Here is a 26671-nt window from a genome sequence, read left to right on the forward strand (position 1 = left end):
GTCATGTTCATGACAGTGTCATGTCAGTCTTATTCAACCCCCTTCAAATAAAGTTTTACCTAATATTCTAATTATTTTCTCTAATCTGTCTTGAGCTCATCGTTTTGTGAAACACAGATAAGTTCAAAGAGTCGACGCCCTGAAGGGGAAAACGAACCGGTCCAACCAGATTCAGTTCTGGATGCCACTTCCTGTTTACAGATCAAATCTTTGATCAGAACATGTGGACTGGGCCGAACCGCTTAAGGTGTTTTCCACTGTTTGACAACTTCACAGCTATCATCAATCATGCTTTTAATATTTTGGAGTTTTTTTATTTCTTAGACTGATATTGAAGCACTAATGTAGTTTTTAGATGCAGGGTAAATGTTCAATGTATTTACTCTATTGCAGAAATTCAATATTCACTAAACTACACTGTCAAACATTTGAAGATGGTTTAACTTGAAAATGAAAATCCACCTGCTGCCTTGAAAATGAAATTTAAATTAATAAGAAAATAGTTTTGGTTTTAACTCAAAGATTAAAGTTCATGAAGTTGATTTAACAAAAGACAAGCTTTCTAAACATTTTAAGTTCATTAATCTTGAATTGTGAGTTTTAACTTAATGCTGCAATTTAAACCAAATTATTTCATAATATGCAAGAAAAAAATGCCCTCATCTGGTTGAAGGTCACATTTCTTTATTATTTTACTCACAATATCAAGTTAAAATAAATATCTATTTTACTTTAGAATACTTTAAAGTTTTGTTTTTCAAATTGCATAAACAAAATTTATGATCCGATAATTAATTTAACTAAACGTCACAATGAAACATTTAGTGTGAACAGGGTCTTATCCTCAAGCATAAAAATAAACATTTGTCTTAATAAAACACAAAAGCGAGATTAATTTAATCCAATCAATCAAATTTTATTTGTACAGCACATTTCAGCAGCAAGGCATTTCAAGGTGCTTTACATAATTAAAGAAAAAATAAAAACAGCATGTGACATTGAATAAACAGTAAAAAAAAAAGGATTAAAAAAGATAAAAACATACTTTTGTTACGTAATTTAAGCGCCTGTCGTCGCCGGACTCCGCCGTCCGTTTAACGCTGGTTTTATTCAGGTATTATCCAGGTATTATCCAGGTTTTATCCAGGTTTTATCCAAGTATTATCCAGGTATTATCCAGGTTTTATCCAGGTTTTATCCAGGTATTATCCAGGTTTTATCCAGGTATTATCCAGGCCCCGTCGCCTGACAGGACAAGGTCTCCAACCTTGCAGCACCAGGCTCTCAAGATACAGAAGCATTCTGGGAAATAGTTCCCACTCTTTTTCTTCTTTCAGTTTTTTAAGTACAATCCTAAAACTCAGTTTCTTCAACTCTATGACAGGTCTGACAGTATTATTAAAAAGTTAACACAACTTACTGCTGTAAGTTTATCTTTCACAAACTCACATTTAGATTCAAAATCTAAAACTGGCTAAATTTATTACACTTACGGAGTGAAGATAGACAACTAAATGTGGCTCAAATGTTTTACAGTGCAGATTGGATATTAAAATCCCAAACGCATAAATGCTACACATGAACACAGAGTAGTAATCCCTCGGTAAATATCAGTTTAATAAAAAGTTCAGGTGATGCCGTTTACTTTATATTGGCAATTTATAATAAATATTTGTGAAAGTTTCCCTATTTCATAAAAAATAACTATTGACACAGGCATCACTAATTCTACTGAAAACAGCCATAACTCCCTGATTTAATTAAGAGTAAAAAGAAGCAAAAACAGATTAAATCACATTTCCTGCAGGGATCAGATTCATTCTCATATTTGGCCACTAGGGGGCAGCGGTTTTATTAGCTGGACCGAAGCTGAGCAGACGGACCTTTATGTCTGCAGGCAGCCCTCCTGCAACCAGCTTACCTTTAATCTGAAGAAGAAAACATGACATATATGTTAGATACAGTCATTTAAAATCTTCTAATTAAAAATGGAAAACAAGTCAAATGTTTAATTTAACTTTCACTACACAATATTTTAATAAAATAAAGATTTATATAGAAGAGGAACTTTAAGTTATTGTAGATGTGAAACAAAATCTAGCAAGTTTGCCTTATTTTAAAAAACTCTACAAATTATTAAATATTGATAGTTTTTCTATTATTTTTGAATTACTTTGTGTTTTTCTCATCAACAAGATCTGATTCGCTCATTCTTCACAAAGTTTTGTTTTATTTAGTGGAGTTTACTAAAAGAAATTAGTTCTCGAGTAAAAGCCACTGAATGTTTGTGGTTCTGTTTACTATGAAATCTAATTAAATTATTTTTTCCATATTTAAGAGACTTTATTTTCTGTCTTCTTTGAAAAGCAATTAAATTTTTTTTAACTGCATCAACCTCCAAACTGGAGCTGAAAAACAAGTTTGTATTGCAATCAAGGACCAAAACTGGCCCCCGCACCACACTTTGGACACCCCTGCTTTATTTATTTATTTATTTATTTATTTATTTATTTTAAACAGACAAAAAGTAAAAACAGGGGAAAAATAAAAGTAAAACAAATTATGCTGATTGACATGCAATTTTATATAATTGGTTTTAAAAGGAGCAGGTACAAGATCTCATGACTTCCTGTCCGTCTGATATTCATCAACCTACAAACATTTAAATTTCCCCATGAGAGATAAACTCTTAAATTATTCCCACATTGATTGATATTTAAATCTCACATTCTCATCCTTAAATGTACAATAATTTACATATTTTTAACATTAAAATAGGTCCATCCTATACACCATATTTCATTTTTTAACAGTTTTTAAGCTGATTTATGTTTGTAGGAAGAAGAATTGGGTGGAAGTTGATAGTTTCTTACTTTAACAGTTAATTTAGGTGAAATGACATTTGGGATAAATTAGTTTGGATTAAATTCAGGTTGTGATGGTTTGTGTTAAAGTCCAGGACATCACTGACCGCCTTCTCGATTTCATCCTTGTCTTTCAGTGGCAGCGTAGTCGAGATCTTCAGCTTCAGAACCGTAAGACGAGCTGGAAGAACAAGAGATCAGCATGGTAGAAAGAACTACTTCCTGTTCTGTTTCCATCCTACTTACATGTTTTGGGAGGAGGACTTGGATCTGGTGATGAGAAAACAGCAGAAACATCGTGAGTTCATGAAATAAAATTTTAAAAACTAAGAATAAATCAGTGACCTGACTCACCGTTTCCAACCGTCACAACGACACACCGAAGCTCAGACTGGTAGACAGAACTGGAGACACTATGGAGATAATTCAGTGCAGGAAAATTAATATTTAATACAAAGCTGGGCAGTAACTGGCTACATTTACTCACTTAAGCATTTTTACCACGCTGTGCTTTTTACTTTGAAGTATCTCTGTTGAACTTTAAACAAAATTCGCCAGATACTCACCTGCAGTTTTTATTAAAGTTTCATGAGATTATTATTGAAAGAAACTGATTTGTAAACATTTTTCTTTTGCCTGATTTTGTTACTTATTTGAATTATTGTCATTTTGGTCTTTAAAATACCAAAATATCCATCTAATATTTTGGTCTGTACGATGATGTAATTATCAAATGATTGATAATTTGATTAGATATTCAGTAACTGAGTAGAATTTTTACCAAATACTTTTTTACTCTTACTTGAGTAAAATTTTGGGGTATTTTATCAACTTCTGGTTAAATATCAAATAATGTTCAAAATGATTTATTATAATTATTTATTATAATTTATTATAATCAAAATACTCCCAGAGTATTTTGGACCATGATAAAAAAAATGTTTTAACAGGAAAAACTTTCATCTTCTATGTAAATTAAATCGTTTGTTCCTGCTGTGAAGAAGGACAGCGCCACCCAGTGGTCACTGTGTACAAGAATACAAATATAATCAAAAGTATATATGCATCTTTTTTATTTTTTACTGGTAGACTGAAAATGAGTGAATGACTCCCAGTTTGTCTTTATCTAACGGTGGCTAATGCCATGACCTCTGACCTCTACATATTCTAGACTTTATGGTACAATAAAGATACAAGTGTAACAAGTTTAACCTTAATGGAGGACCTTCATTAAGGTTAAATCATTACCATGAATTTGTCAGAAAAATGGAAAACATCAAGAAAAACCCCTGACATTTTGCTTACTTTGCGTTATAACATCATTACTGCGTCTGGAGCCTTAATAATTAATGAGCTATAATCTCATATTCAGCTCTAGAAAAATTCAGAGCCCACTGCCCTGAACTCCACTGAAAACCTCCTGGTTTTTCCACCAAATACTGATTTCTGAACTCTTCCTGAGTTAAAACATTAGTGTTGTCGTTTCTAAATGAATATGAACTTATTTTCTTTATTTTAGGTCTGAAAGTGCTGCATCTTTTTCGGTATTTTCCCCATTTCTCATTTTCTGCAAATAAAAGCTACATTTTTGCTTGGTATTTCAGAAACATGTCAGTAGTTTACAGAATAAAAGAACAATCTTCATTTTACTCAAACATAAACGTGTAAAAAGTAAGATCTGAGAACTGAGCATTTAATCAGTCTCTTAATTTTTCCAGAGCTGCATATCACTGAAAACATTTTCAGTTTACACTGTTTTGTAAACTCAGAGAAAAATATTGGTCAAAATGTCTGTTTAATTTTTCTGTTCTTATAAAATCTGATAGTGTTGGACTGTTCAGACGTTTTTCACAAACGTTCATATTATCATCACTATGACTGTGTAAATACTGACCTTGCTTGGACAGTGAAACAGATGGGGTGGCTCTGTCCATCTTCACTGGCAGACGGCGTCCACTTCAGGCTGAAGTTCCCCGATCCTGATGAACTCTTGACCACGTTGTACGGCCCGCTGTACAGGACTCCATTGATCCTTTATTGATTATAATAACAGGTTTACTATGTGATGTTTGCACTGCAAAAACACAAAATCTTACCAAGTGTTTTTAGCCTACTCATTTATCTTATTACACTTTAAATTAACTTACCATCAAGATACAGGAGCTTTTTTAAGTAAATAATTCCTTAATATTGATGAAAAGGTGCAGGTTCTATTGGCAGATAAATTTACTTATAACAAGACAATTTCCTGGGCTGCAGTTGGTAGCACTGCTGCCTTGCAGCAAGAAGGTTCTGGGTTTGATTCCCACCCTGGGGCCTCTCTCCCTGAGCTTGTTTGGGTTCTCTCTGGGTACTCGGGCCGGTCTCTCTAAATTGTCCCTAGGTGTGTGTGTGCATGGTTGTGTCCTGCACATTTAGCAGCGAGTACATGAGGTGATTGACAGCGCTACGCCCCTCCTCCTGGCACTGATTGGTCGTTAGCGGTGCATTTCTTCAGACAGTAACAGTAGCTCAAGGAGGAGGTTGAGGAGATCGATGTTTTCACAGATTGTCTCATTACAAATACGTAAAAAAAAATTACCATATTTTGTGTAAAATAAAAGTAACAAACTGCAGCTTTAAGCCAAATGTTACCAAACACAACCTGATTTAAATAAAGCATCTGCCCTATTTATCATATTTGGTTTTGTTGCCACTGTATTGTTCATGTGTTTTGCGTTTCCTTACTGAGACTTCTTTGCTTCTGCTCTGATTTTGATCTCCAGAGTCTGACTGACGGGGCTGTAGAACCGAGCTCCATGTTCTGGAGTTGGAAACACAAATTTGGGCAGATAAACGCCGTCTGTGCAGGATGAAGCAGCAGAATCCACTGGAAGACAGCAAGAGAGAAACAGCATCAGTTCTGCTAATGCAGATCAGTTTGTGTGTAAATCATGTTTACGGTATAAATTATCCTGCAGAAACGAGTTTAGAAGATGAATCTTAATGTGATAAAGTATTACATCACATTACATCACAGCACATTATTACAATGATTTATTCCAGTAATCCAACAAGTGAAACTCCTGTTTTAACTAAATTCATTACACAATGTATTTAAACTGTTTGTCTTTTACTGTGATATTTAAAGATGATAGGAAATAAAATAAGACCAAAGAAAAAGTCATTTTAATGCAGGATGGATGGATAAACGGACAGACAGACAGTTAATCCAACATTTACTGTTTATTTTAAACCTTAATTTGTGAGATTTCCAGCTGAGCTGCTGAACACAATCAATACAACTAAACACCTGAAATTAATCCCTGTAATTTTGCTCCTTGTTGTTGTTACTATGGTAACCAGGTGATCGTACCTAGAAAAGCAAACTGGACAGGTATCATGCTGATTGGATCGTTGGTAGTTTTCATGACCTTTGACCCGTTATACTGAGTCAGAGTGATGGACTTTTGGGGGAAATCCTCCATCACCATCTGGACGGCGTACCAGTTTGAACTACAGCTGGAAGTTGATCTGAATGACAGGATGCAGGTCTGCAAAAACACAGACAGAAGCTGCCAGATTAGCACAATGTATTTAAATAAATCATAGTATTCTAAGCTTTGGTGCAGAGGAACTAAAGATGGAAAAGCTGAAGACACATGTAGTTCAAGGTTTAGTTTGGAGTTTTGAAGAGGTTCTGTGACGCTACGATCAGTAATCTGTGGTAGAAAGAAATCACATCATGGAGGGTTTTTGGAAAAGGAAGTGCATCCTCACATATAGGGGGAAGTAAACTTATCACATAACTATGAGACTTTATTTAAACAAAACTTTTTCATTGATCCACGTTTTCTGCCACTGTAATGTAATTTTCTGTTAAGTTTTGATCATTTTGAACTGAATGTGTTTATGAATAAATCTGCTTGTTACTCACAGGTGAGAGGCTGAGGACAGACGGAGGTGTGCAGGACGCACACTCTGACGAGGAACTGGCATATCTGCATTTAACCTCGTCTCCATCGGGGTCAAAGGCCAACAGGCTGATATTTCTCTGACAGTTTGAAGGAACTCTGAGGGGAAAAGATGCATCCATCACTGTGGAACATGGCTGTGTTCACTGATCACTCATGTTTTGCTCTTTTTGCCTGATTAACCTTATAATTTATACTTCTTAAAATTCCTCACAGGCTCCTATATCTTGATGCATTTTTCCTCCTTTACTCATATATTTATTAATTGCAAGACTAAAAATGATTTAGTAAGTAAACGTTTAGATTGTTGAACTGCTGTCCAGCTGTAAGAATTGATCATATGAGTTACAGCAATATTTAGTTTCCCTCTGGGATCAATAAAGTTTTTTGAATTTAAATTTGACGGATTAATTAAAACATCTAATTAAAAGCTCTTTACTGAAACTTCAGCTCACAATTGTTTCACAGTTAATGCCACAAGTCTTGCAAGATCAAAAGAAAACTTAAAATTAAAGCAACTTTAAAAACGCTATTCGAATTAAAACCTGCTGTCGACAGATAAACTCATCTGAATATGAATTTCACTAATTATACCCAAATTTATCATCATCTTTTCATGAAATTCATAACTTGTGATCCAGATGGCAGCAGAATCACCTCAGAGCTGGAAAGATGGTGGTTTGTGGTGATGAGTTGGGTCTGTTGGTGTCGGACCGGTTCCTCAGGTCAATACCAGTCACTGCTCTCCAGGATCCAATGCTATGACAATTAGATAACCAATCTCCACCAGTAAACCTGGATTGGACGATCAGAAAAGGTTTTCAGATGGAGACAAAAACTTCTCTTATAACTTCAGATTTGTCTCAATAAATAACTGAATTATCCAGTCAATGGTGAAACATGCGATAAAGTAAGTTTGTAATGTCATAATTTACAAAAAATGTTTGGTTTTGTTGAGCAAATAAAGCTCCTGACTTTCTAATCTCTCCTCATACCGAAGATTTAAACAAATATTATGTTTACAGCGAATATGAAATATTGGATTAAACATTTAAACGTGGACTCACACAAGCTGAAATGGAGAGTTGTTGGGAAGCCGCCGAGTTGTGATTTTTTCACTCTGACACCAAGAACCAGAGACTTCATCAATCTTGGTATTTGAAAGAATCGTACTTTCACTACCACAGTTTCCAAGTGGGCAGCCAAATGTACCATCTTGGCAAGAATCGAAGTTAAACTTAAAGCGAAGGATCACCTGTTGGTTAAGAAGTGAGATCAAGTTTTAAAACACTTAAAAATAGAGGAATGTATAAATAATCCACTTACAGAGATGGATCCGTCTGAATTGGTTTCTGTTGGATAGTAAGTCATCATAGTGCCACGATAATGAGAGGATTGAGCGTCGCTGAGCAGCAGCAGCAGCAGCACAGAGAGCAACATGTTGCAGCAACCTGACTGCAGGAGAACTGAGCTGCTGGAGATCAGGAGGGTTTAAACTCCCACAGCCTCTCCTCTCATCCTCCTCCCCTCAGTTTCCACTGACATCCTGGACGTTCGACACTCTGATGGTGGAGTTTTAACATGAATGTGGGCCAAATATTCACATTTCACATGATTAACATGCAAGGAAAAACAGAGATAAAGACTGTTGCCATTCTGAGAAATCAGGAAATGCAGGAAGTTAAACTGAAGTTAGTTTGCAAATTTCCATTTAACTCTGAACTTCCTCTTTTAAAACATCAATGATTCTTTATTCTAACGGCTCCATTTAATCTTCATGCTCTCCGCTTGGGTCCAGATCATTTAACTCACTGTTTAAACTTCATCATTTATTCCAGCAGCTGTTTAGTTTGTTTTTTGTTTTGTTTTGGTCTGGGGTTTTTTTATAACTCTAACTGTAACATCAAGCAGGAAAAAAAAAATCCTGGCCATGCAGGTGGAGCCGCAATGTTGTAAATATAAACCATATTTTAATATTTACGACATGATATGAAAGAAGAGGTTTTTGTATTGCTGAGTCTGGTTATTTTCCATGTTTATCCAGCTTTAAATTACTCGTTTGTATCTAATCTACAGTTTTAAATAACCATGTGATACATTTTTACATGAAACTGAAAGGTAAACGAAAATAAATTTTTAAATAAACCTATAAATTCATCAGTTTGTTTTTGTATTTTTTCAAACACTGAAATTAATCGAGTTAGTTGCCTGAACGCAGGTAAATGATTATCAGATAACTCTGTTTTCCTCCAACAGCTCCTGAGTTCTGACATTTTAATAACTTTAAAGTTAAATATATTTGTTCTACATTTACATTTGAGTTATCAGGATTCATGCAAATATGTGCGTTGAGTTTTAACACAGATGAGGTTTTATGGTTTCCTGTGAAACCCAGATGCATTTATTTTTGTCCTATTCAAAGTTTTCCTCTGCTCTGATGTTGATTTGCATCGTTGTTAGGAACAGCAAACTGTTTATTCACTGCCATTACTAGCCATGCTAAGTAGCCTTAGCATTACTAGCTGACTAGCTGTTATCAGGAAGAAGCAGAGAGCAATGGAGGGAAGAGGTGGAGCGGCATGCACACAAGCTTGATTGACAGCATCAAGACCCGCCTCCTTGCTCTGATTGGTTGTCTCTCGTTGGCAACAGGAGGAAACGGAGGAGCTTGATGTTTTTCACAGGTTATTTGTCTCATATTATACTTTAACGACATGGTGACATTTTCAACAAATAAGCAAAAGAAAAAATATGTATGAAGGTTAAAAACTGCACCTTTGATCATATGAATCTTTATTATTTTTGTTCTACTTGTGGTTATGGAAACAAGTAGAGAAAATTATTTCTCAAGTCAGTGGTGCTTCATAGTAATGTTACCCTGGTAAAAATAAATAGTACAGTGTAGTAAAAAATACTCCTAAAAGTACATTTTGTCCAAGTTACTCAAATGAAGATAACTGTGCAAAAGTAATTAGTTGCTTCCTGCCTCTGTGTCTCTTTAGCTTTTAGTGTTTGTGAAAATATCATAAACTTTAGGGAAAACAAAACAGGATAAATAAACATTTTCATGTATTTGCAGTATTAATATAAACATTTAAAAAGTATTTTTTGCTCCACTGAAATGTCTCTGGAAGGTCAAAGTGGTGAATGATGACGTTTTGTCCCAAGTCGTAACTGTCAGGAGCCACATAAGACATTTTTAGGTTTACTGCCACCTGCTGGCAAACCTGTGTAAGTGCATAACAGACGACAACAATATTATTTTACCATTTTCTTATTTTTTTTTTCTTGTTAAAAAGAAAAACAAACAAATAAAGAAGTAAAATCTAAATTGTTGATGCTGTACAGAGAGTAGATAAAAACTCTGTCGGTTTAGTGGTTCTGTAATTAAATCACAAAGAGTCAAAGGTTGAAATAATTTTACAAAAACTGCAGAGAAGTTCAGTAAAAATTATTAAATCAAATGGCAAATGAAGTCAAGTTAAGTGTGTTCTTGGTGAAGAGAATTAAGCACTGAAGGCAACCATGTTTTTGTCATGCCTTATATTTATTCTAAATTAGACAAAAAAACAATTTAAATTCAATAAATGTCACATCTGCGGCTAAGAAAATAATAAATAAAATCAAGAAGAAATTATTCATAATATTACCATTTTATTCTCGCAACACTATGACTTTGTCATACGTTTGTTTTTTATCCTCGTAATTTTATGTCATAATTTTGCTTTATTTTTTTATTAGCATGGTTCTCATACTATTTTGTACAAAATGAAAACACATGTAAACATTTCTAAAAACAAGTTCAGGGAAAAAACTAACTATATTTCTTGCAGGTTTTAAAAAATAATAAGCACTTTCTACCTTTAAATACAATAAACGACATAAAATATTTCTTTACAGAGATCCAAGGACCTGACATTAAGAAATTATTTAAAAGTGTGAGAACATCTGAGGGAAAACATCAATAGCAGATCGATGAAAAGATGAACGATTCTAATAGATTACAGTTAAAATATACTAATTGTAAATATATTGTTTGAAGCCGCTGAAGTTAGGTTGTAATGTCAACAGGTTGTGTTGTGTCCAGATAAAGTGGCTCCGTGTCCAGCGCCTTTCCACAAAATGGCTCATTCTCAAAGCTGGCCACTAGGGGGCGCCACTGTGCTGTCACCACCTAACCCGTCGCTCAGCAGGCGCACAGCTATGAATGGCGGAAAGCCGCGGTTCGTTATCAGTTCTTCTCTAATCTGGAAAAGCAAATGCAGGTTTTAGTTAGGATGCAATCATAACTGGACCAAAAATAAAACATGTTAAGAATCTGGGTTAATCCACTGGATGCGAGTACAAAACCAGCGCAGCAGATTTAAAATAAATAAATAAAAATCTAAACAGGTTTAATTAACCTGCTACTTTTTGACATTATTCTCAACATAGATACTGACTGAATCTTGGATGGCATTTTTATTGTCCTTTAGTGAGAGCGTGGTTGAGATCTTCATCCTCAGAACACGGATATAAATCGGTGGTTCTGTGAATAAAACAGCAGAAACACGATCAGGTCACAAAACAATGAATAAATAAATGCAAACAAGAGGAAAATGAGAAAAACAAGCAGAAAATTAGACTTACTTATAACATTCACAACGACACATCGAAGCGCAGACTGAAAAACAGAAGCGTCGACACTGTGGAGGTAGATTTTTAAACATTAACTTTTTTCAAATATTTAGTTTTGAACCAAACATTTAGTTTGAGAACTAAACCATAAGTCCATCCTTCCATCCATATGACATCACCTACATGCTTATCCCTAGAGGGGTGGCAAAGGGTGCTGGTGCCGATTTCCAGAGGTATAAAAATCAAGTTTGCAAACTAAATATTTACCTTTCTAGCTAAATATTTAGTTTGAAAGCTAAATGCATATTTTGTAAACTAAATATTTAGCTTGTGAATTTTACATTTTTGTTTGAATTTGATGAAAACCCACTTTTTTTCTGTTTAACAGACCAAATATACGACAATATTGCTGTTAATTTTTTACTGTGTAACTTTAAAAACAGCCAGTCATAGAAATAATATACAAATAAACTAAACTTGACATTGAGGAAAGATCCTCTTCAAAAGTCTCTTCAAAAGTTTGCAGTGTGAAATTCGCTTCTGCAGTAAATCACATTTTTATCCATCCTGACCAGCAGGGAACACAGCAGTTCTTTATTTCTCTCAGTATATTCCAGTACTTCCTCTGCACATTTTATAAACCTTTTGGTGATAAAAATACTGACTTTGCTTGGACAACAAAGCAGATGGGGTGGCTCTGTCCTTCCTCGCTTGCAGATGGTTTCCATGTCAGAGTGAAACTTCCTGATCCTGATGAAGTCTTGACCACGTTGTTCGGCCCGCTGAACAGCAGCTCAGTGATCCTTTATCAATTATAAAATATACAGAGGTGTTTCAAATGTTACCTACAAATAGATCAGCTGTTTCTTGAACATTTGAATGTTTTTTTTATTGAAAAAGAGAAGCAATTCCATTAGACTGTCCTTACATTCAAGAAAACTGAAACTATCAGAACAGAAATTGTTTTTCTAACATTTATTCCATGTGATCTCTATACATTTTTTCCCCGGGATAAAAGATTCGCTCCAATTCCAGCTTGAGTCAAATGTAACCAAACACAACCTGATTCAAATAAAGGGACATATGCATGCACTACCTTTTGTTTTCTTTCTACTGAATCTACTTTTCATGTGTTTTGCATTTCCTTACGCAGAATTAGTCGCCTCTGCTTGTATGCTGATCTGCACGGCCTGATTGGAAAAAATGGGAAGCTGAGCTCCGTGTTCTGGAGTTGGACTCACAAATCTCGGCCGATAAAATCCTTCTGTGCAGGAAGATACTGCAGGATCCACTGGAAAACATCAGGAGCGAAACAACGTCAGGCATCGTGAACTGAAAATGTAAATGCTATTCTGTTTAGAAGCAAAAACCAAAACTGAGCAAATTGGAATTACAGAAATAAATTCATTTAACGAAAGCACGGCAATTACAGAAAAGCTCACATTTTTGACTTTTAAAAGAAAAAACTGCAATGGAAATCAAATCAAATCACACAAGTCATGTGATCAACAACAGGAAACGACGAACAATTTAGAGAAAAATAATTGCAGTAAAGGTCAGGAAAAAAATGTGCGGATTTGTTGATTTTTTGTGAATTTTGCTGATTTGTGACTTATTGGTGTAATTTCCAGTCTACAGGGCCACATAAAAAGCTACAGCGGGCCAGATTTGGCCCCCAGGCCTTCAGTTTGATACCGGAGTAATAGAGGGTGTGGTTATTACCTGCAGGACAACTTTAGAGGCCATAATAAAGTCAGTAATTCATGCAAAACCAGTCCAAACTGAGTACTGAGTCCAGACACTGCTCACTTTATGGACACACTCTGGCAATAAAATTACATTTTCTTAACTGGTCTTATTTATTATTTTTGATTTTTAAAAACCCTACTGTTGGGTTTTCTTTAGCTTTAGGACATAATTAACACCTAACATAAACCAATCTAATGTCCATTTTGCTCATCATTGCTGTTACTATGGTAACCAGGTGAAAAGATGACTGTACCTTGAAAGGGGAACTGGATCGGTATCTTGCTGATGGCATCGCTGGTAGTTTTTACGACCTGTGACCCGTTATACTGAGTCAGGGAGATGGATTGTCGGGGAAAATCCTCCATCACCATCTGGACGGCGTACCAGCCTTCATTACTGCTGGACGTTCCCTTGAATGACAGGATGCAGGTCTGCAAAAAACAGAGAAACCACAACATTAAAACAAGGTGTCAGATTAGTAACTTGGATGATGCATTCAAATGACTCAAACTGATTTCTGATTAGACATTTTTGTCTTTTATTTTTATTCAGTTAGCTGTTAACATAAGCATTGTATCCCACTGATATCTACAATTTAGCAACTAAATTGTTATCTTCTATTTTTGGAATTTACCGTATATTATAAGAGTTATCCTCAGGTTAATTTCATTCCCTGCTACAGCCGTGGTGAAGTACCTAATTTTAAAATTTGCCACAGTTTCAACAGGTTAGAAATTGAGTGAAACTGAAACCACTTTCAGGTTTATGTCCTTTAATTAGCACTACATCCTTAAGAAAATTTAAAAGTTTAGAGAATCTTTTCAGTGCCAGTAATGCCGGAATTAATCGTAAATAATAAAAACTTTGTGGTATTCTGATTCAGTATTTGTGAGTTGTGTTACCACCCCCACGCCAGTAGAGGCAGTAGCAGACCCAAAAGACGCAACTAAGGAGCAGATTTAGAAGTACGCAGAAAACTGCAGAATTTAAGAACTGTGAGCTGCGCTGAAGTAAATAAAAGAGAAAAGTTCAAATGCAGGCTGAGAGAGGAGCTCCTTACTAAAGATGAAGATATATCCCAGATCTCAAAAGAAAATAAAAACGAGAGACCGCGGTAATATAGGAAATAGCGCCCCCTTCATTTCCGGAGTGTAATGCCCCCATTTCCAAATGAGGTATGAGACTGACGGTGGTCCGTTCCCCTCTCTTTCTGTTTGCTGCAGCGAGGTGTACTTGGAAAAAAGTGTTTCAATTCAACTTATTTATTTCCATAATTCCCATTTGCACAATTTTAAAATCAATCTGAAGAAGGGATAGAGGAGATGTTTAAGATATGAGCGCTAACTGGGAAGTCTGCCCTCAAGACAATATAACCAAACAGGAAATCCATTGTTAGGAAAATGGGTTTTTCTAACATGAAATTAGCTCGTTACTTACAGAAGTGAGGCTGAGGACAGGCGGAGGTGTGCAGGGCGACGCACATTCTGTTAAAGAAAGGTTAGCATATCTGCACTGAACCTGGTCTCCATCGGGGTCAAAGGCCAACAGGGGGATGTTTACTGCACAGTTTGATGGAACCCTAATGGAGCAAAAACAAAAAGATATTAATTAATGTAAACATGTCTGCTTTTATTTGCTTCATATCAAAGACGTATATGAAGATCTGATGCAGTGCGTTCATTTTTAAATTGTGTGATCAAACAGAACCCACTGTAAACAATAAACAGAAAAAAAATTCTTAAATAAAATTAGTGTAAAACGTTATCATTGGAAATCAAAATATCTTTTTGAGGTAGAGTCGAGAAACTACAACACAAAAATAAAGTTAGTTTCAGATTTCCTCTTAGCATCGATTCAATACGTTTACCAACTTGGTATCAATATTATCAATATTTGGATCAATCCAACCACTCCTATTGCAGATTGAATTGTAAACAGCCACAAAAACGAAAAAACATATTAAATTAACTTTAATCTGATTTAATCTGTTTAAATTGTAGCTCTTTTGCGTTGGCGTAAGAAGGTTCTGGGTTCGAATCCCTAAAACCTTAACACACTTATTTCACAATTATGTTTTAATTCTAGACATATTTTTAATGGATTTAACTCAAATCTGTTTATTTAAGTTAAATCCATTAAGTCCTCCTAAAAAAACTAAAATGGTTTAAAACTTAAATAATTTGTGTTTTGTAAGAAAATATTAACTTTTCTTTTTGTAACATTTTTGTCACGTCACCCCTTCCTCTGACAAATTAACACAAGTAAAAGAATTATGACTGAATTCATTATGTTCATTTATTGAAATGAGTAGCATTTAGATTTCAACTTATGATAAGTAATTACACAGCTTCGACTAATTAGAAGAATTGATTTAGAAACCAGCAGAATTACCTCAGTGCGGGAACCACGGTGGTTTGTGGTGATGAGTTTGGTTTTTTGGTGTCGGATCGCTGCCTCAGCTCAACGTCGGTCACTGCTCTCCAGGCTACAATCCCATTTAAATTAGTAAACCATTCACTGCTGGAAAACCTGTAATCAACGTTCATTATTGGTTTTAACAAGAACGTTTGTTCAACTGTAGTTCTGGGTCAATAAATCATTGAATTCTCTTTATAGATTTGGTATTTAGTTGAGCTAATAAAGCTTCTGAGTTTCTAATCTCTCCTCATATTGATGATTTAAACCAGGAGGTCCAAACTTTTACCAAGTGGGCCAAAATTGTAGGCACCGAAAATCAAGAAATTAAAGGACTTTGATATTTATTGTAGATCCAAAACTTGACAGCAATTTTTATGACAGTTTACTAGAGCTGCTGCAGACTGAATAAAATTAGTGCATTTCCACCAAAAACTCATTATTTTGTGAAAATTTTTCAAAAGAACATTTTTCATTTGAAATTCAGAAATGACCAAGTATTTTGAAAACAAAAATGTCTGATATTAATCAAAAAATCTGTTTGTTTTCTTAGCAAATGTTGGTTTTTGTTATTTAATTTTTTTTTTTTTAGAAAATTTTAAGATTGAGTTTTTTGCATTAGGTTTACTACTTTAATTTTGCACATTTTCTGTATTAAAAGAAATACATTTAGTTTTCTGTTTCTTTTGGCTTTGACTGAATACATTTATTCTCAGTAATAAGAACAGGATCTGGGTCATTTTGTTTCAAAATACTTGCCATAATTAGCCAAGTGTAAGAAAGAGAAAAAGCTGATTTGGGTGCAGTAAAGTCACATTTTCAGTCAAAGTTTCTGTATAAATTCAGTTTTACCTTTTGTTTAACTTGGTTATAAAGAGATGAATACTTTGTGTTGTACTTTGTAAGAAAATCATGTTGGTAACCACTTTACCCTGATTATAAATTAAAAATCTCTATCTGGCCAAATTTGCATAATTTTTTAATTGCATTTGGGGGCCGCACAAAATCAGTTTACTGGCCACAAATGGCCCCGGAGCCTCACTTTGGACACCCCTGATTTAAACAGCTGAACTTTGATTTAAACATTTTAAATGTGGACTCACACAAGCTGCAGTGGAGAGTTGTTGGGAAGACGCCGAGTTGTGATTTTTTCACTCTGACACCAAGAACCAGAGACTTCATCAATCTTGGTATTTACAAGAATCGTACTTTCACTACCACAGTTTCCAGAACAAGAATAAGTACCATCAGCGCAGGCTTGGTGGTTAAACTTAAAGCGAAGGATCACCTGTTGGATTTTAAGACGTGAAATCAGTTTTTAAAACACTTAAAAATAGAGGAATGTATAAAATAAAAATCTACTTACAGAGATGGATCCATCTGAGTTAGTGTCTGTTGGATAGTAAGTCATCATAGTGCCACGAAAATGAGAGGATTGAGCGTCGCTGAGCAGCAGCAGCAGCAGCACAGAGAGCAACATGTTGCAGCAACCTGACTGCAGGAGAACTGAGCTGCTGGAGATCAGGAGGGTTTAAACTCCCACAGCCTCTCCTCTCTTCCTCCTCCCCTCAGGTTCCACTGACATCCTGGACGTTCGACGCTCTGATGGTGGAGTTTTAACATGAATGTGGGCCAAATATTCACATTTAACAGGAATTTAAATGGGGTGAGGGGACGAGCAGGTCTTATTTTTAAGCCTGTTATATATTTGGGGTTTTTGTGATTTTTCTATCGGAGAAATTTTACAACTTTAAAATTACAAACGTTAATAATCATAACAATAATAATCTATTGTTCACAAACATGTGGAAATTTGCCTTTGTTTAAAAACACGATACATAATAAAACAGGGATTTTCAATCCAGCAACAAACACAAATTCATGTCTGAATAACAATTTAGTAACATTATTATATTTGGGATAAATAGAAAAACCGACACTTTGTGTTGGTTTTTAATAATTAGAATAATAATATTACACATTTAGTGATCATGTTTCAGAAAATGTTACATTTATGTATAGAAACAGATTAAACTAAAACATAAAATATGATAAATACATTTAATTGACCAGGTTATACGTTAAAACACACTTTGAATATTTTACTAACCAAATAAATGCAAACAAACAATGCAAATGTTGTACATTGTTTGAAGAGACAAAACCTGCAACATGAAGGAAAAGTGAGTTAAAAATGAAACTTCAACAAAATTATGTCCGACTCAGCAGCTTTTATTATTCTAGAAGCTTAAATAACAATGTGATCAAATTTTATATAAACAGCTGAGCACATTGAAAATAAAGGAACAATTTATCCAATCGGACCATTTTTTAAAAATAAACCTCTAATTGTATCTTTCATTCACCGTTTTCATTAAGACTGATTGAGTTTGGTAGCTTTTTTGATTTCATGCAAAACTCTCACATAAAACTTGCAGATAACAGAGAGAGAGGAAAGATTTGCTGATTGAAATGACAGATTTCACCCGTCAACCAGCAGCTGGGTGTGAAAGCATCATCACTGCTTTTACACCAGGCCTGCATGTCAGAGGAGTCAAATGTTTCATGCAAATTTAGTTTGGTTGCCGTCATTTATTTACACAACTCTGTGAAGTGTTGACACTCATGTAAGTTTTAACACACGATGTCACGATGAAGCCTCATTCTCTGAAAACCTGCAAATTCCTCCATCAATTAACTGTCGTTTGTTTGCTTCCATTAAATTAATTTTAAATGTGTATTTTTTTTTTTTCATTTTAAGGACCAAAAAAACAATTATTCATGTAAGAAACAAAAAATTAAAATCAGGCAATTTTCCAAAATCAGTTTCTTTCAATAAAAAACTTCAAAAACTTGAACATAAACTGCAGCTGTGTGTCTGTTTCTGGTGAATTTTTGGTTAAAACATGTTTGTTTTTCATTCAGTGGGTAGAAAATCCAGAAATTTTACTCAAGAGCAGAAATACTTCATAATAAAATTATTAAAGTAAAAGTAAAAAGTACAGCGTAGTAAAAATACTCCTAAAAGTAAATATTTTCAAAGAAGTTACTCAAGTAAATGTAATTACTACAGATGGGAATTATGAACCACCAGATAAGGTCAAACTCCAGGCCTCAGCTTCCTTAAGGTTTGCTCTATATGATCATTTGTTTTTATTAAGCAAATTTTGGCTGTGTGAACCAGACAGACTTCCTATGGAAATCACCCTCACAGCTGCTGATTTCCATGTTAGAGCTGAACTCTGTTGTCTCGAGTTTCCACAAGAAACATGGCAGGCGGCATGAAGGACGGCGTCGCTTGATCCCCTGTAATCTGTTCAAACAGATTGGGGCGTTTTCACACCCGATCGTCCCGTGGACTCAGTTGGATTTGAGACCAAAGTTGCAACATTTGATGCATTTCCAGTTGGTGTGCAGGGCTGGGTGAACAACATGCCACCCAAACGGAGGCGTCAGCTCTCAGCTGCTGCAGGATTTCTTCCTGCCATGCTGCGTTTGAGTCACCAGCAAACCGTGTGTCATGATCCACACGTGTTTGTGTTTTCTTTCTGGCCATTTCCAGGTTTAACATGCCACAGTCTGCTAACTCTCTGTTGTTTATAATTGTCACTAGGGTCTTTTCGTGTTAGTCCACTGACTCCTTGTGTTGAATTTCTCATGCTGCGTTCACACCGCAGGCGACCCACATCTGACTTTTACACGTCAGGCTGAACGGTGCGGTTCCAATGTTTTCATCCAAATAAAATCAGATTGGTGCCACTTCAATATGCAGGTCATGCCACACGTCATCTGACGTTTACCTCATTAAAGTTTCAGTGTTTTACTTTAACAAAAAATATTTTTTTACATATTTGTTAAAACTCTGGGCATGTTTCGACAGTTTGTTAGGAAACAGATCATCTGTGAAGAGTCTTTAAATTAAATGACATTAATCGTCTGAAACTATGAGTAACACTAAAACACTTTATTTCATATAGAAGAAAGTTATAAAAACACAAATAATTATAAAAACAAATAAGTTGTTCATCAACCCGTCCATCCATTCATGGTCTGCACCAGATTATTTTTAAATGCTCAGGAAGGAGATTTGATCCTTCTCCAGCGGATAACAGACAGATTTCAACTTCTTTCTGTTGAATCACAAAACATATTTGTGATTATTAACGTAGCAAAAAGCGAAAGATCCCAATTTCAGGAAACGCATCAGTGAGCAGAAGTACAAAGAGTGAGTCCCAAATTTAAATCAACCCGTCCTGTGGAGGCGAACGTTCATGCCTGTGTGCAGCCCTCGTCTGGTCAGTTCATCCTTAATCTGGTGAAAAATAAACAAATGCAAATAGTTTCATCAGTTCCACATAAAGAGAATGATCAGTGTTTGTCCTCAGACACTAGAAACAAAACCAAACTAAAAATCTGGTCTTTAGTTGGCAGGTGAGAGCAGCAGGACCAACAGAGTCACTGACCTGTTTGACCAGAGCATCGTAATCGTTCTCCAGTGATAATGAAGTTGAGATCCGTCCTCTCAGAGCCACAACGTAATCTGGAGACAGAAGTTTGAGTCGCTGTGATTAGAGGAGCCGAGTTTGACAGAGGGAAGGCTGGGTTGGTTTAATGTGGTTAGTACGATGAGAGTGGAGACGATCCTTAACTTAAATGTTGAACTGACCTCCACAACTTGAATTATTACATTTTGAGCTTGAAATTTCATGGTTTACAGTAGAGACTCAGATTTTTCAGAGAAACTCCAAATAATGAGCAAAAAATCTGCCATGTCAGGGATTTTTTTCATAGAGCATAAAATGCAACTTGGGTTTGTAAAAGTGCAATGCTGCTTGACTTTCTGTTGACTGGTGTTCAACAGAAGCGCCATTCGTTTAAACTGACTCTACGCTGGACGCTAGACCAGGAAGACTGTAGATGCTAGTGTCCTGCTGTAGCGCCAAGATTTTTCCAATGTGTATATTAATATATGGTAAAGTATATTTGATGGTTAAACTATAAAAATAGGCAGTTATAAGGAGTCACAAGTCTCAATTCGTCTCTTCGGACGCAGTTCTGGTCTCTAAATGTTGTGAATACTGGAGGTTCGCTGTGATAAATAAAGAATGGGCCCATTTGTGTCGCGAATCAAGTAAACTAACTTTAAATTCCTGTTAAATTAGCAGAAAATCCAACTATTGGCATATTCTTTTGTACCACAAATTTGCAATTTAAAAATATGCAGCTTTGGTGTCTAGCTGCTATGCTACTTGACTCGCTATTGACTAGCGTTCAAATCAGCCAATCAGCAACAACCTTCCTTGTTGCTGATTGGCTGAATCCCATTAGTGAACATCAGGAAGGCTGTGCATGTCGGCTTCTGCAGCAGAGCTGAAGCCGTTTCCATTGAGTGCATTAATGCATCTTCAGGTAAATTCAGTGATCTACTAAAATAGGCATCTTTAGGTGTTGTGTCATCTGGGTGTCGGGTTGTATGGTTGTTATTTTTGCAGTAGTTATTTTTGGGTGGTTGCAGTCGGTGTGGTAATGAAGCTGGTGCAGCTGTGGTTGAAGTCAGTGCAGCTTGGTGGCCGATGGGGACTGATTGGTTGGTTATAGTTGATATCATTTGAGTCTTTTGTGGGTTTTTTAGACAACATGGATACAATTCCAGCTGATCAGATTTGGAAATAACCAACAAAATATTCAAAACAAAACCAAAATTAACTTACAGTTTCCAACGGTGACAGCAACACATCGGAGTTCAGAGTGGTAGGTATTATAGTTGTAACTGTGGAAATAAACCAATACAGAAGATTAAATCACATGTTCAGATTTTGCCTCAAGAGGTCCTAAAAGAGACGAACCATGAATTTGTTTCTGACCATTTTCTAGATGTGGTTATTGAAAAGAGTACATTAAAACACACTGTCCAGACGTGGCTATTTCTGATTATTTTAAATATTAGTATTTTTGAACCAAAGCATTTAGCACCAGTCAAAGCTGGTAAGATTAAACAAAGCATAAAAATAAGACCACAAAGCAAAGCACACAGAAACAAATTAAGAATTTAATTCAAAACACAATAAAATGATGCAGTTAAAAAGATAAAATCAATCAGTGAAGAAAAGTGGTGTTAGGTTCTGGACTCTACAGGACTCAGTCTTATAATGTCTTATAATCATTAACCTGTTCATCCACAATTCAGTCTTTAAGTATGCTGCCATCAGACTGATGCTTCTCAAAGCAACAGTTCGCTTAGTTTAAATAGTTTTTCCAGGTTTAAAATGTTAATTTATTCATTGTTTCTGAAATGGAGTCTCTTATTTGTCTTAACTGAGAAATACCTCTAAAAATTTAGCTTAAATTCACATGAATCTGGTTGATGATCACTTAACTGTTGCTGTTTAAACATGTTCAGATTTTTTCTGTCCATTTTGAAGTTGTGTGACGTCCATCCAACATTAAAGCAGCACTAACCTCGTCTCGACAACAAAGCAGATGGGGTGGCTCTGTCCACTTTCTGCTGCGGTTGGTGTCCAGCTCAGGGTGAAGCTTCCTGATCCGGATGAACTCTTAGATACACTGTGAGGCCCGCTGAACAGCAGTCCAGTAACGCTTTAACAGGAAACAGATACTCCAGTCATCATGCAAATATCAGTCGCACGTGAAAATGGCTTGCAAACAGCTGCGCAATTATACAATCATGCATCTTTGAAAAGCAGAAGTGGAGCCTTCTGCACAACCAGCAAGAATGCAGCAAGAGGTTTATGGATGGTGAGTCAACAATAAAACATTTGTCTTTTCCAGCAGCCATTGTACAGCACATACAGCAGTAAAACCAGCTTACAACAAAAGCTTGAGCTCCGCTTGGGTTGCTAGGTGACAGGTAGTGCCTGCTGATTCATGATGTTACATTCCTGAGGTTTTTGAAATGGCTCATTTTCCAGATACCAAAAAAAAACAAACTTATTGCCAAAAAACAGCTAATTGGGTTTTTTTAAGTGCTTGATCTGTTTTCAGAAGCAGTTGAGACTCAAAAACGAGCAAAATGTGTGTTAAAATGTGTTTGAAAAAAAGCATCAAATAAATGTATTTTCTGTTCCCATGTTTATATCTTGTGTTTTTATTGTTTATGTTTGTCAGGAATTTGCCATTCAAATTTGCTGAAGTTATGCATCTCTGCAGCAAAGGTCAAAATGTGAAACCTGGGATATGGTTCCCTCACTTACGTGGAATGAGTTGCTTCTGCTCTGATGTTGATTTCCAGCACCTTATTGACTTGGATGAATTTCTGAGCTCTGTTGTCTGGGGTGGGAGGCAGAAATCTGGCCACATAGGAACCTTCTGCACAGGACGGCACCTCAGGAATCACTGAGGAGTTTTAGCAGGAAACATGAAGTCAATTAGTGCAGCAGATAAAATAATACTTTAAAATAATCTTTCAAATGGTGATAAAGGCACCAAATTTTCCATTGATACTCATTAGATCCCAGAGGGCCATCATTTTCAAGATGGCTGCCACATAGGGTATATAATTGTTACATTTTGTTATAAATATGCACAGACTGGCCCAATATAGAGGATTCTGGAATCAAACTACATATTTTTGACCATTTGAAAACCAAATCTGGGACTCTAAAGTCTCTCAGCATTTATGAGGTTCAACAGTTTGACTCCAATTTTTCTGAATATCTTGGTGCAGAATGAAAATTCATGCTATTTTTGTGTTTATTTAGACAAACATCTGCAATGCACAGAGAGAATTTAGGTAATTAAAGATCAGAAATTGACCTTTTTAAAATCAACGAAGGCCTTTCGTGGCTGTAGAAGAAGATGATCTAAATGTGGGGTTGTACCTTTCAAGGCAAACTGTAAAGGTATCTTGCTGATGGCGTCGCTGGTAGTTTTCACTTCCTGTGAGCCGCCGGTTTCAGTCAGAGTGATGGTCTGCCTGGGAAAATCTTCTACCACCAGCTGGACTGCGTAACGCAGCTCAGAACTGGTGTTGCTTACAGAGGAGCTGAATGTCAGAGAACACGACTGCAAAAAGACAGAAAAGAGACCAAAATATTCAAAATGACAGAAAGTTAAATACTGGATTTAATTTACATCCACACTTATAAATTACTTATGCTGATTATTTCTAGATTCAAATCTGACTGCAGAAGCAGAACTGAAATAAAACTAGAGATGGTAGAAGTAGATTTAGCACAATTAATGACAACCTAACAATCTACAGCTATGCTAAATATAATATTTAGATGAGAAAACCAGGTTTAATGACAGCAGTAAAACATTTCAGCGACTGCATAAATTAGAAATTGACAAACATATTTTGTGACTTTCTTGATCAATGAAATCAAGACAAATGATAAATTACACAAACATTTCATACTTACTGAGGAGACATTGAGGACCAGCGGGGGGTTACAGGGGCTGCACTCTGAATCTGTTGCGTTTCCATATCTGCATTTAACCTCGTCTCCGTCAGGGTCAAAGGCCAACAAGTTAATGGTTCTTGGGCAGTTTACAGGAACTCTGAAGGAACATAACGGAGGATTACAGCCATAGTTGAACGATGGTCAGAGGGTATGAAGAGTCGCATTTAACTAAATTCAATAAAACGTTGAAGTTTGCAATTTGAAGTCGACTTAATTAAAACATGGCAAAGATGCTAATGCTAACAGAAGTACCTTAAAGCAGGGAGGATGGTGGTCTGTGGTGATGTGTTGGGTTTGCCGATGTCGGACCGGTTCCTCAGTTCAACAGCAGCCACAGCTCTCCAGTATACAATCTTGTTTAAAATGTTGTTTATCCACGCTCCGCCATCCAATCTGCAGTGGGAGTTTACGTAGAAGTACTCAAACTTTACAAATGATTTGATGTAATGTATGTTTCCACATTCGTGAGGCCCAACAAGGAAAGGTGTATTTGTATTTCCAGGAGCTGCTAAACCAGAGACATAAAGTTACTTTCGCCGGTTCACTTTTAATTGATGCGCGTTGGAGATGTGGCTGCGCTCTCGTGGGTCCGGTCCAGTGAAACGGTGTGCGTACCCTGCGATAATATCCTGCAGGCACTCCTGGAGTACTCTGTACTACAAATGTGTGTAAATTAATTAATGGATAAAAAAAGTTCAGCAGCCTGATGGCTGAAGAGTAGAAACTGTCCCTCAGCCTGGTGGTTTTGCTCTGGATGCTCCTCAGCCTCCTGCCTGAGGGGAGCAGCTGGAACAGCCTGTGCAGGACAGGTGGAGTCGTTCATGGTGAGGAGCCTCCTCCTGCATCGTGCTGCGTAGAGGTCCGAGGTGGAGGAAAGGCTGGAACCCACAGTCCTCTAAGCAGCAGTGCAGCTACCGTGCCACAAGGTGAGCCAGGTGCAGAGAATGTTCTCCACCACATAGAGATAGAAGCTCCATATTTGTATTGTATTTAATCAAGTCTAGAGAACCACAAAGTGCTTCACACTACATTCAGTCAGCCATTCATGTAAACATTCAGTCTGATGGTGGGAAGCCAGTGAAGTGATAGCTGACAAACTCCTACCACCTCTGCCCATTAGGTATTTCAGCTTCCCAGGTTGTATTTTATTTAGAATATTTTAGAAAAGCTCTATGTTGTATTTCTTCAAATTATTTGGACTTGCGTCCCTTAGAACAGGTGAATCCACGATATACAGTGTATATCATGACATTTAAAGTCTAAAATGCAAGTTATACAGGTAAGTTCAACACTAAGCCAGTCGACTGTCATTTTAAATGGTCATACTACATTTGGTGAGTCATTAAATGGACTCACTTAGTCTGAAATCCAGTGTTGTTGGGAAGCTGATGAGTTATGACTCCTTCTGCCTGACACCATTCACCGCTGACTTCCTCCACTTTGGTTAATGGAAGCGTCTGAGTCCAAGACCCACAGTTGCCTTTGCAGTTCCAGGTGTCACTCTGTGAGCACTCAACAAAATTCTGCTTGTAGCGAAGGATCACCTGTGAATTACAAAGACGTTAAGCAGCATTAAAGGCAGCCGTAAGTTACAAACAGAGCCCACTTACTGATACAGAGCCATTAGTTTGAGTTTCTCCTGGGTAGTAAGTCATCATAGTGCCAAGAAAATGTGAAGCTTGTGAACCGCTGACCAGCAGTGACAGCACCAAGAGAAACATGGTGGCAGAGTGAGCGTCTCTACACGAACATTGAGAAACAAACTAGTCCGGCGAATTTAGAAATCCAGTGAGCATTTACATAGTGATCCAGGAAGCTGCTATCCACGAGGAAATGTTCCACAAGGGATTGTTGTTGAAAAATTCAAAGTGGAGAAAATTTGGTGAACACGGAAGGGGAATCAACAGACTTCCTGGCAAACCTGTAATGAATGAATCTCATGTAGTTTGATATGGTCAGTCAGGTTGGACGGGTTTCACGGCAGCCATTTTTAGGTCTTTCATGGGAAGTTTTCCTGAATAATTATAATCTGCATTTGCCTAAAGTTGTACAACGCTCTGCGCAAAACAGTCAACAAGTTACTTCCACAGAAAAACATCCCTGCAGAACAAACATCCCATCTTTATGCTTTACAGCAGAAGCTTAATGAAGCTTAAAGAGCTTTGTGTAATATTAAGAAACCCAATATTAGACTTTTCCACTAGACTTCCTCCACAGTCGTTAGTGACGAGCTGGTTCAGCAGTTTTCACTGTGTTTTTAATAATCAGCCGGCACTTAAATGTCATTATATGACAATAACAATGTGCTTTCATAAAAACTGATAAAAACAAAAGAATTATCAAGAGACGAAACTTATGAACAAAGAGTGAAGAATACAAAACTATCTCAGGATCAAAACAGGTGTCATTTATCAGGCAGGTTTTCATGAGTCATTACAAAAATTCATGTGAAAACATGGATGAGACGTAACCTTAAAATAAACACGATTAAACTGGTCATTCATTGTCAAATATTAAAATTGCTTAAGTTCAGTACTGTTGTTCAGGCATTCAACACATCATTCACAAAACTCCAAACTACATTTTTCTTAGTTTTGAAGTTTTTATTTTCAGGTTAAGTTAAGAAACAATAAACTTCTCCATAAATTTA

General features: G+C 36.3%; 2 protein-coding genes and 1 long non-coding RNA gene across 3 annotated transcripts; all 3 read right to left on the reverse strand.

Annotated features, from left to right (window-relative positions):
* Positions 1–1815: 1815 nt before the first annotated feature.
* Positions 1816–3140, reverse strand: LOC106944682 (uncharacterized). Its single transcript, XR_001424389.1, has 3 exons — positions 3111–3140; positions 2972–3045; positions 1816–1928 (listed from the first exon to the last, which is right to left on the reverse strand). It is a non-coding gene; the product is annotated as an uncharacterized LOC106944682 (long non-coding RNA).
* Positions 3141–10708: 7568 nt separating this feature from the next.
* Positions 10709–16959, reverse strand: LOC106944674 (uncharacterized). Its single transcript, XM_015027858.1, has 9 exons — positions 16702–16959; positions 15575–15712; positions 14621–14762; positions 13437–13614; positions 12584–12725; positions 12100–12237; positions 11447–11502; positions 11260–11345; positions 10709–11064 (listed from the first exon to the last, which is right to left on the reverse strand). The coding sequence occupies exons 4-9, from the start codon at positions 13552–13554 to the stop codon at positions 10951–10953; spliced, it is 654 nt and encodes a 217-aa protein (XP_014883344.1). The 5' UTR covers positions 13555–13614; positions 14621–14762; positions 15575–15712; positions 16702–16959; the 3' UTR covers positions 10709–10950.
* Positions 16960–18615: 1656 nt separating this feature from the next.
* LOC106944685 (uncharacterized) lies at positions 18616–26509 on the reverse strand. The gene is made up of 10 exons (XM_015027873.1): positions 25632–26509; positions 25378–25565; positions 24274–24414; positions 23980–24118; positions 23437–23620; positions 22810–22951; positions 22058–22195; positions 21310–21368; positions 20062–20138; positions 18616–19910 (listed from the first exon to the last, which is right to left on the reverse strand). Exons 1-10 carry the CDS (start codon positions 25740–25742, stop codon positions 19842–19844), a joined length of 1248 nt encoding a protein of 415 aa, XP_014883359.1. The 5' UTR covers positions 25743–26509; the 3' UTR covers positions 18616–19841.
* Between the last annotated feature and the right edge of the window lie 162 nt (positions 26510–26671).

Source organism: Poecilia latipinna, unplaced genomic scaffold (genome assembly GCF_001443285.1).
Source record: "Poecilia latipinna isolate Pla-1442-1.1 unplaced genomic scaffold, P_latipinna-1.0 Scaffold108, whole genome shotgun sequence".
Taxonomy (NCBI): domain Eukaryota; kingdom Metazoa; phylum Chordata; class Actinopteri; order Cyprinodontiformes; family Poeciliidae; genus Poecilia; species Poecilia latipinna.